General features: G+C 39.8%; 1 protein-coding gene across 1 annotated transcript in view; it reads right to left on the bottom strand.

Annotated features, from left to right (window-relative positions):
• Nucleotides 1-1,288: 1,288 nt before the first annotated feature.
• SUGT1 (SGT1 homolog, MIS12 kinetochore complex assembly cochaperone) overlaps nt 1,289-10,520 on the bottom strand; it is a 50,755-nt gene continuing 41,523 nt past the window's right edge. Inside the window, exons 11-13 of the mRNA XM_084632843.1 lie at nt 4,701-4,791; nt 2,736-2,917; nt 1,289-1,834 (exon numbers count right to left, since the gene is read on the bottom strand). Coding sequence (XP_084488969.1) covers nt 1,733-1,834; nt 2,736-2,917; nt 4,701-4,791 — 375 coding nt within the window. The 3' untranslated portion in view covers nt 1,289-1,732. The remainder of the gene's footprint in view (nt 1,835-2,735; nt 2,918-4,700; nt 4,792-10,520) is intronic.

The raw sequence follows: 10,520 nt of genomic DNA, 5'->3' as shown, positions 1-10,520 counted from the left end.
CACAAATAATAATTGACCACCCCTGTGTTAAGGGCTGTTTATGAATACAAGGATGGTCAACTGTAGAACATGTAGTAATGGTCTTACTCTGCAGCAAGGGAGATTTATGTTAGGTATTATAGAACACTTTCTAACTATAAGGGTACTTAAACTTTGGAATAGGCTTCCAAGGGACAGTGTGGAATCCCCATCACTGGAGGTTTTTGAGAACAGGTTGGACAAATATGTTAGGGATGATCTAGGTTTACCTGGTCATGCCTCAGCCCAGGGGGCTACACTAGATGACCTCTTGAAGTCCCTTCCAGCCCTACACGTCTATGATTCTATTACACACATTATAAAAGCTTTATTTTACGGATATGTTTCATTAGGAAAATTCATTTTTCCCCACCACCATTCTGATCAGTTTCCCCTTCCCACCCAGACTACATGAAACTTCTACTATTTTGGTGAACTGTGCTTGCAACAAATAGTTAACAGATCAAAAGAAGGACACCTCACCAATTTTGGTAGCTGCTGGCACAGGTCTCAATGTTGCAGTGATGGAATAAGGCATGAAAAGAGGGATAAGAGAACACATTTATATCCCTTTGAAGGCGCACAGCCAGCCAACCAAAGTGTGCATGCAGAGATAGGATGGGGGCTCATCCCAGAGGATTCTGACCCCCATTTCTATAAATATCGCCTTTTAAAACTTTATCAGGATGGAAGACCTGTATTGGTATAGACCAAAAGTGAAGGATGCTGGGGCTCGTCTCTAAAAATACTGAAACACAATGCAATGTCCTGCATTTTAGAAGATCAATACAATCAGAAAGAGATGGTAAGCAAATCTGTGCATTATTGTTTTTCTACGCCCTTTCCTCGTGAGTAGAAACAGAGGACTGGCAAAGGACACATCTGCCTATAGAAGAGGCAGATAGAGCTTTTCCAGATCTAGGAATCCTCTTCCCACCCCACCCTCCCACCCATCCGGTGCTGCAGATCCACCCACAGGTAGGAAGGATGGGAGCCCTAGCAATTCCTCAATCGTGCTGCTTCTACTTCAGATTTCCTTCTCTGGTGATTCCTCTCCCTCCAAGAAGAGGAGAACAGGGAGCTCATTCTTCTTTTAGCAGAGCAGGAGTCTTGCTCCTATGTACTTGCAAGTTTGATTCCCAATATCTGTACTACTTAGCTATGACTTCTCCAAATGTAAATTTTGACTATGTTTTTTCTTCCATAGCTGAGTTTTCAGACTTAAAAAATAAAATGAACCAAACTTCTTTATGGAAAAATGTATATTTTACAGTTTTATTCTTAAGCAGAGTTAGAGAGCAAACAATTAACACTGTAGTTGAAAAGTGTGTTTACCCAAAGTTGCCAGAGCTAATAAATTATTCAACAGAAATACTGTGAATTAAAAATAAGGCAATAATCCTAAACAGCCCATTAAAGGTCTCCTCATCCCCCAAAGTACAGAACTGATAAAGCTAGTAGAAAATGTGTATTTATGACTTAGTTCAATCTGTTTCTGAAAACTCCTCATGGACAGGAGGGATGAAAAATAGGCTTCCATTCCTGATTAAACCTTAACACCTGCAGTCAAAGGAATTACTAAAGCACGCAAGATGTAAAGACGATAATTCCGATCTTCAAGGGAACATTCAGTGTCTTAAATCCAAGAATGCTATGTCCATACACAATGGTCAGTATGTGAATATGGGCAACACAAAGATGCCAAATGAACAGATTAGAATTTTTTCCATTCCATGTCATCAGGAGGATTTACATCTACCTTTCTTTTCCCCACATCAGACCAGTTGGTGCTCAGAACAGTCCCTCCAGACTCCATCTGCAATATGGAAAAACATCTGTTTAGTCTGCCAAAGTTAGTTATAGCCAGTCATTTAAAATAATCCACAGTTTTTATAGCAGATTAAGTTCTGCAAGACTAGTGCACTGTTTCCTACAGACTCTAACGCAGATTCCCTTGAAATTCTCCAGACCTTCTCAAACCCTTCCCTATATACTATGTGCAATTATGATTATATTAAACGAAGATGACTTGATCTAGACATAGGATGTGCACATGATCTTTGTATCAATCTTCGCATATTTTGCACATAAGACTTCTGACATTAAAATTTAATAAAGCAATAGTTTCTGTTGTCATATGTCCACTTTTGATATGATTAAGGCAAATTAGTAGTGACACTGCTTCAATATACAGTAGCCTCTAATGGTCCAATCATGCATTCTTGTGCACTCAAACTCCTATTTGAAAATTAGCAATTGACAGAAAAATGAGGAGGAGTTAGGTTCTCTCCTCTTATGACCAACCAGGAAGTGGCAAGTTGCTCCCACTGACATTAGTATAGACTCAAACAAAAAATGAGCAAGGATGGAGTGCAATCTTTGTGCTCCAAGTCTAAGCTCACCACTCAGAATTAACAATACGGAGAAATGCAACTCTTCCGATTGCCAGTACATAAAAATGCTATCATAGCAACATCACTGGATCATTTGTTTTCATACTCAGTAGGGGCTGAGTTTCCAAATGCTAGAGACTCTCATATATAAGTTCTTGTGCATTTATGCATTTTACCACAATTGCAGGTGCAAACAGAGAGATGTCTAAATATTTATTTGCCTTCGATTACCGCATTTGTATATGCAAATGACTTGGCCCACAAGATCTGGCCTCAAGGTATTTATAGCATTCACAAAAATGTAAGGATAGACTGAAGTCTTACGAAGGACTTGTTCATGGCACGTTTCACTTCATCTGTGCCATCTGAATAGATTTGCTGAAAGAGTTTATTTAAAGCAGCGTCCCCCTCTAATTTTTCATTCTTTTCTTCTTCTTTGATCTCAACCACCAACTTATCCCAGTTCCTTGTATAATGAGAGGATGACGGATATAGGTGTTTGGAGTCTGGAAAGAACAGCTGCAGTAAGTTAAATCGGCATTTTTGGCAACATTTAGAGCATGAAATAAATAACCCCACCCAGAATTGAACAAAAAGTACCATGGATCTGTAAGTACAGATCTTGCCAGACAAGCCTGATTGCTTTTTTGGACGGAATTTTAAAGCTAACAAATGAAGGGAATTGTAGGAGGTGGATTTTCTGGTGGATCATCTGATACAGCACAATATCCTATCTTGTAAAATTCAGTCTGATTGGGTAGAATAGGAGCCAAGTTTAAGGATTAAAATGGGCTGAACATCATGAAAAATCATGAACTGGCAATGTATCCATATGTCACAAGGTAATTGTCAGAGCTGGTGTTATTCAAGATCTTAGGACCTGATCCAATGACCAGTGAAGTCATTGGGAGTTCTTCCATTCAATGGGTGTTGGATCCAGGGCTTTGGAGCTGTGCTCTGGCTCCGCTCCAGCTCCAGGCAAAAACCTGCTGCTCTGCAGGCTCTACCCCAAAGCCCTGGTTGGATCACAGCCTTAATGATCTCTGGAAGGCTAAGTAATGGTCACATTAAAATATCTTGCAGTTCATACTAAAAATCAGGAGGCATTGCAAACATCAGGGAGGGCAGGCAAAAAAGGAACCTAAGCAAGGCTGAAAACAAGGGGAGAAATGAGGATCATCTTGAAAAGTTATCTGAAGCAAAATACAGTGGGAGGCAGAAACCAGGAACGCAGTAATGCTGAAAAGCCCTATATGATATAAACAGAGAAGCTGAGCTTGCACTGAGTGTGGCAGCAAAAAAAGCTAATGCAATTTTGGGCTACATATGCAGAACCATCACAGGGAAGTGACATCCAATACTCTACAAATCTGAGACTGCAAACAGAATAATTCTTTCAGGTTTGGATGCCTCAACAACAAAAATATGGAGGTAAATCAGAAGGAAGAAGATGAACATGACACCTGGGATTAGGCAGCTATAGAGACTTATTTATAAGGAAATATTAATGAGCGCAATATGTAGCTTGGCTAAGCAATGATGGGAGTGGAGGAGCGCAGAGCATACCAGACATGTAGAAATGACAAATGTGAAAATGAAAGGGGAGAGTCATTTTAGATGGTACAAGGGGTATAAGTAATGAGCTGAAATTAAAGGAAAATTAAGCCAAGTATCACGAAAATCTTTTGATGTATGTGAGCGCTATTAAACTAAAATTTTCTCCAAAAGATGCAAGCTCCTCTCAATGCAACAAAGGAGAATACAGTTTAACTAGGCAGCCCAGTAAAACGATAAGCTCCCAGAGAAACCCAGATGACAAGCACGCATCCTGAATAATCCCCTCAGGTGGATGAAAGCCACGAGCAGAGTGAACAGCTGAATTCTTAGGGCTTTACTACCAATCAGAATCCATTCCCACTACCCATGAAGTTCATGAAATTAGAGTATCAGAATTACATGTTTACATTTACTATAGGTAAACCTATTACTACAAAAAGAAAAGGAGTACTAGTGGCACCTTAGAGACTAACCAATTTATTTGAGCATAAGCTTTCGTGAGCTACAGTTCACTATATCGGACGCATTATGCTCAAATAAATTTGTTAGTCTCTAAGGTGCCACTAGTACTCCTTTTCTTTTTGCGAATACAGACTAACACGGCTGCTACTCTGAAACCTATTACTACAATATATCATATGTATAAGATGTTCTGTGTAATTGGAAAGAATGTTAATAGGACAATATGTATATTTACATTAAATGCTAAATGAGGTCAAAAAACAAACCTACCTGATGTGTATTGTTTTAGCTTAGGAGAATCTCCTTGCCCCTCCAGCTTCTCCCATCTTATAGCCTCAGGCTTCTTCATTTTTATCTCAATCTATAGAACATACAAGATGTATAAAGACCAAAACCTGTAATTCCAGATCACAATAAATAGTTTTGCAGATTAAAGTAGGCTAGGTTGCAGAACAGTCAGAGGTCGCAGATACTAATTTATGAGTAAAAAATCTCAAATTTATGTCATTCAGTTACACAAAAGTTAACCTCTGCATAATTTTATTACACTGATTCTCCTCCCTTTTTACTCCCTATTGTTTATTATTCACTTGAGTCTTGTTTCAAATTAAGATTGTGAACTCTCGGGCAGGGACTGTGTCTTTCTGCATGTCAGTACAGTATCTAGCAAAATGAATCCCCATTCTTAGAGCCTTTGAGCACTATAGCAATACAAGTTATTCAGAAGAACGAAATGCAACTTTTACATCGATCAGAATTCAGTAGCTTACCTCAAACTTCAAAAATCCAAAACAGATACAATTTTCCTAAATGCTACAGAAGTCAGTATTTACATTTAAGACAAACTTCACCTCAAAACAGAATTATACTGTTCACTTACAAGAATGCAGTTAGTACAATGCTACAGTACCTTAAATTGTGTCTTAATTATTAAAAATTCCGTATTTTGTCTGATCAGAATACATAGTTTTACCTAAAGCCACTATAACCTGGGGATCCCTGCAGACCTAAGAACAAAGAGACCTTTATAAAATGCTAGCCCCAAAGCTCCTAGCAACAAGCTGCTTAAACACCATCATGCTGATCAGAAATTTGAACTTCTACCTCATCCATTCATCAAATCATCTGCAGGTAAGCAATAATTTAGATGGTTTTTAAAACAGGAAGTAAACTCACAGTCATTTGTTCAATCCCTAGGTTTCTGCTTTGAAGTCCAGCATATTCAAAGCTGTATGTTGGGTTTTAAAATGCATGAAACATTCAATTATCCCTGCATTTTCTTTGGGTGGGCTGCACACCATCATTTCCCTTTCCTACATAAGTTTACATAGAGATTTACTTTGTTTACCAACAACCTGGAAAAGTGAAAAAACACGGAACTTTAGTGGTAAGTGATGAGAACACCCCCAAAAGAGGCAAGGACTTCAACAGATGTGTTTTAACATACTCTCTGGTCTAAGAAGATCAGCCCTGTCAAGGTTCTTCCCCCACTCTGAACTCTAGGGTACAGATGTGGGGCCCTGCATGAAAAACCTCCTAAGCTTATCTTTACCAGCTTAGGTCAAAACTTCCCCAAGGTACAAAATATTCCAAGGCCGTTGTCCTTGGACTGGCCGCTACCACCACCAAACTAATACTGGTTACTGGGGAAGAGCTGTTTGGACGCGTCTTTCCCCCCAAAATACTTCCCAAAACCCTGCACCCCACTTCCTGGACAAGGTTTGGTAAAAAGCCTCACCAATTTGCCTAGGTGACTACAGACCCAGACCCTTGGATCTTAAGAACAATGAACAATCCTCCCAACACTTGCACCCCCCCTTTCCTGGGAAATGTTGGATAAAAAGCCTCACCAATTTGCATAGGTGACCACAGACCCAAACCCTTGGATCTGAGAACAATGAAAAAGCATTCAGTTTTTTACAAGAAGACTTTTAATAAAAAATAGAAGTAAATAGAAATAAAGAAATCCCCCCTGTAAAATCAGGATGGTAGATATCTTACAGGGTAATTAGATTCAAAAACAGAGAACCCCTCTAGGCAAAACCTTAAGTTACAAAAAAGATACACAGACAGAAATAGTTATTCTATTCAGCACAATTCTTTTCTCAGCCATTTAAAGAAATCATAATCTAACACATACCTAGCTAGATTACTTACTAAAAGTTCTAAGACTCCATTCCTGGTCTATCCCCGGTAAAGACCAGCATATAGACAGACACATAGACTCTTTGTTTCTCTCCCTCCTCCCAGCTTTTGAAAGTATCTTGTCTCCTCATTGGTCATTTTGGTCAGGTGCCAGCGAGGTTACCTTTAGCTTCTTAACCCTTTACAGGTGAGAGGAGCTTTCCCCTGGCCAGGAGGGATTTCAAAGGGGTTTACCCTTCCCTTTATATTTATGACAAGCCCAAAGCAAAACAATGCTTCCTCCTCCACCATATACTGTGATCTCAACTGCTGTTCCTAAGCGCAGGAACACATTGCCTCAACAGCTTCTTATGATGTCACCTCCTCCCACCAAGTCAATATTCAGAAAACTTAGTACATTATCCCCCTCTATTCTTGTTATTTGGGAGTGTGCAGCACCTTACTGCAGCAGTTTCTGAAAAATATTTAATTCAGTTTCTTTTGAAACTTTCTTTTCTAAAAATGAAGTCACTTGCTATTGCTGCGGTCTGCATTTCTAGCAGTAAAGCCTACAAAATGAAACTATCTAGAAAATGCTATTTAGTAAGTAACATTAGTATTAGTAATCAAACAAGGTTATTTGAAACTTAGCTGGTGTCACTCCTGATCAGAACAAACTGAAGAATACTGGTGGCCTTGCGATTCCTGCTTCTGCACCACCTTACACAGAAACCAATCTTCAGTTTTGAAGAGACAGAAGAGGAGAGAAAGGAGCATGCCACAGAAAAACTAGAAGTCTTAGGTGAAGCACTTAGGTGAATCAGCACCTTTTTTTAAGCATTGCAGGCCCCAGCAAAGAATTTTGGTACATCTGTCACAACTGAATTCTACTTTCTGAAAAGGGGGTAGAACTAAACTTCGATTCTAGAAGCTTGTTGGTGTGTGTGATGCTCAAGAGTAGTACAAACTAATATTCTACATAAATCTTAGTCCCAAACTGTTTCCCCGCTTTAACATTAAACTACATTTGCTCTCTGCTGGCCCAATTACCTACGTGATGCAAGTCCTTTTGAACTTGGATGCACTGTTCATTTGTTCTGCTACCAAATTTAGGAACTACACATTGAAGATGTTTCCCAGACCATGTCCAAATACTTGAGGTGTCAGAATGAAGTTCCCCTACTTCCTCCTTCCCCCACAAAATATAGACCACGGGTATACTCTATAAAACATGGAGTTTTATGGCAATCTTTACCTTCTGCTCTTAGAAAGTCTTTTCTCCCCAGCACCTATATGTATTTTACTTCTTCCATTCTTCTAAATTAGGATTTCCAAAGAGTCTGACAAGGTTACAAATCAGAACGAAATCACTAAGTGTTTTACAGCGCATCAACTGATCCTCTTTAATACCTAAGGGTGCCTCAGTTACAGAACTAAGAATAGTCAGAAACTGTTAGCATATAGATATTCAGGCCTGTCTGCAAAGGCCTGTATTTTAAGAATTTAGGTGTATTCTTATCACTTGGCTAGTTACAGAGATATTAAAGAATCAAAATCACTGTCTGCTGGTGTAAGGTCCTTCTCTTACTGTGACAGTCTGAGGCCCTGTTCTTAGGCTAAGGCCTTTGGCTAAGCAGCAGAGGCAGCCATAAGCTGGGAAGGACCGGTCACATCCACACATTCCAAACTAGTCACATTGAAATAAGGTGCTACTGGGCTCTTCGGAATACAATCCTGTCCTGATAGTGCCTATCACCTCCAGAGAAAGGGAAGTGCCTAGAAGATGGAAAAGGAAACTTAGTTTGATAGCATCCTGTCTGGCAAGAACTCACTTATCAATAGCTGGGATGTGAAATCTCACTTCTGTATTGTTTTGTCATTATAGTTCCCACTTTGCTATTTCAGAGTAACAGCCGTGTTAGTCTGTATTCGCAAAAAGAAAAGGAGTACTTGTGGCACCTTAGAGACTAACCAATTTATCTGAGCATAAGCTTTCGTGAGCTACAGCTCACTTCATCGGATGCATATTTCCCACAGTATGCATCCGATGAAGTGAGCTGTAGCTCACGAAAGCTTATGCTCAAATAAATTGGTTAGTCTCTAAGGTGCCACAAGTACTCCTTTTCACTTTGCTATTGTTTGTCTGTATAATCTGTCTGATTCTGTGATTGTTTCTGTCTGCTGTATAATTAATTTTGCTGGGTGTAAACTAATTAAGGTGGTGGGATATAATTGGTTACATAATCATGTTACAGTATGTTAGGATTGGTTAGTTAAATTTCAGGAAAATGATTGGTTAAGGTATAGCTAAGCAGAACTCAAGTTTTACTATATAGTCTGCGGTCAATCAGGGAGTGAGTGAGGGGGTGTGGGGAGGGGAAATGGGAACAGGGAATGGGGGTGGGGAAATTGGAATCATGTTTGGCTAAGGGCAGGAATGGGAACAAGGACACAGATGTAAGGCTCTGTGGTGTCAGAGCTGGGAAGGGGGACACTAAGGAAGGAAACTGGAATCATGCTTGCTGGAAGTTCACCCCAATAAACATCGAATTGTTTGCACCTTTGGACTTTGGGTATTGTTGCTCTCTGTTCATGCGAGAAGGACCAGGGAAGTAAGTGGGTGAAGGAATAAGCCCCCTAACAGTCACCCTTCCAGCTGCTTAACCTGTCATTCAGGAAGAGAAGTCTGTACTTGAGTCTAACCTGATCATGAAGAACCAATAGTGAAATTCATGGGGGAAATGTCAAATTTAAAAAGTTATGGAAGAATGGAGGAACGGGGGCAGTCAGGGAACATCCATGATCTATGCCAATATGACTAGCCTTCAGTAAAAGTCTACAATAGTTCTAAGTAAGATTTGGAAAGCAGGTAAGAGGAGTGTCGCTAAAAACAGACAATCACCACACTTTTCAGTTTTCAGACATTAAAACTCACTAATCTATAGTTCTGTGATTAGTTTTAAGATAATTGTAAGGTCTGTAGAGCTCCATGTAAGTCATGGAGAGATAAAAAGGCTTCTATGCTGCTAGGTGTGGCAAGTCACACCACCTCAAAGAATGGCTCAAATGTCAATTAATAAATTTGAAGTGCTCCTTACCTTCTAAGCTTTCATAATGCTGGACTGGGTAAAGTGAGTAAAAAGTTTCCCCTCTAGTGATATTAGAACAGACTAAACCAGTCATTTAACTCCCTGCTTCTTCAGCTGTGCAGAACTTGATTACAACATCATTCTACATCCTTCCCTTTTCTATTACACCCTTCTGCACAGACTGTGAAAAGACAGTGGCCCTTCCTCTCACACTATAAATAATGACTCTCCATCCTTACTGCTAAACCTCTGTCCGTGCCCTAAGCATTTCACCTTGATGGTTGCAGCCTCTTCTGATACGAATGGGGACCGGAGGGTGGGAGAGACAAGAAACCTATTTAACTGAACCCTTCACTGTCTTCATCTTCCTTTATATTTCACATTCCCTGCCACAGTTTGTCAATGTTGGTTTATGCTTTAATTTACCGAGACGAAGTCTACATTTAAAAGGCTGCAGGGGCACAGCAGGAAAAGCCTTCCCATCAATGTAGTAAATCCACCTCCCCAAGAGGTGGTAGCTAGGTCGACAGAAGAATTCCTAGCACTATCTATATGCGGATTTAGGTTAGCTTAACTATGTTGCTCAGGGGTGTGGATTTTTCACACCTCTGAGTGACATAACTGGGTCAGTCTAATTTTCTAGTGTAGAAAATAAGATCACCTTGAGCTCCTCAGGTACAGGTACTGTGTCTTCCTTTACTTGTCAAGTGTTACGCATGACTATGCCACTATACAATTGATATTGTATAACACCATTCCATTAACTCACGTTAGCCTGCGGCCTGTTAGTTTGCTTTGGCTGTCTGGCAGATTTAGATCCATATTCTTAAATTTTTATTGTAGGCCTTTAGAGTTTAACTTTAGTTCTTATTTATGA

Source organism: Lepidochelys olivacea (genome assembly GCF_965140295.1).
Source record: "Lepidochelys olivacea isolate rLepOli2 genome assembly, chromosome: 1".
In the NCBI taxonomy this organism is placed as follows: domain Eukaryota; kingdom Metazoa; phylum Chordata; order Testudines; family Cheloniidae; genus Lepidochelys; species Lepidochelys olivacea.
This window is presented reverse-complemented; position numbering and strand designations above follow the sequence as displayed.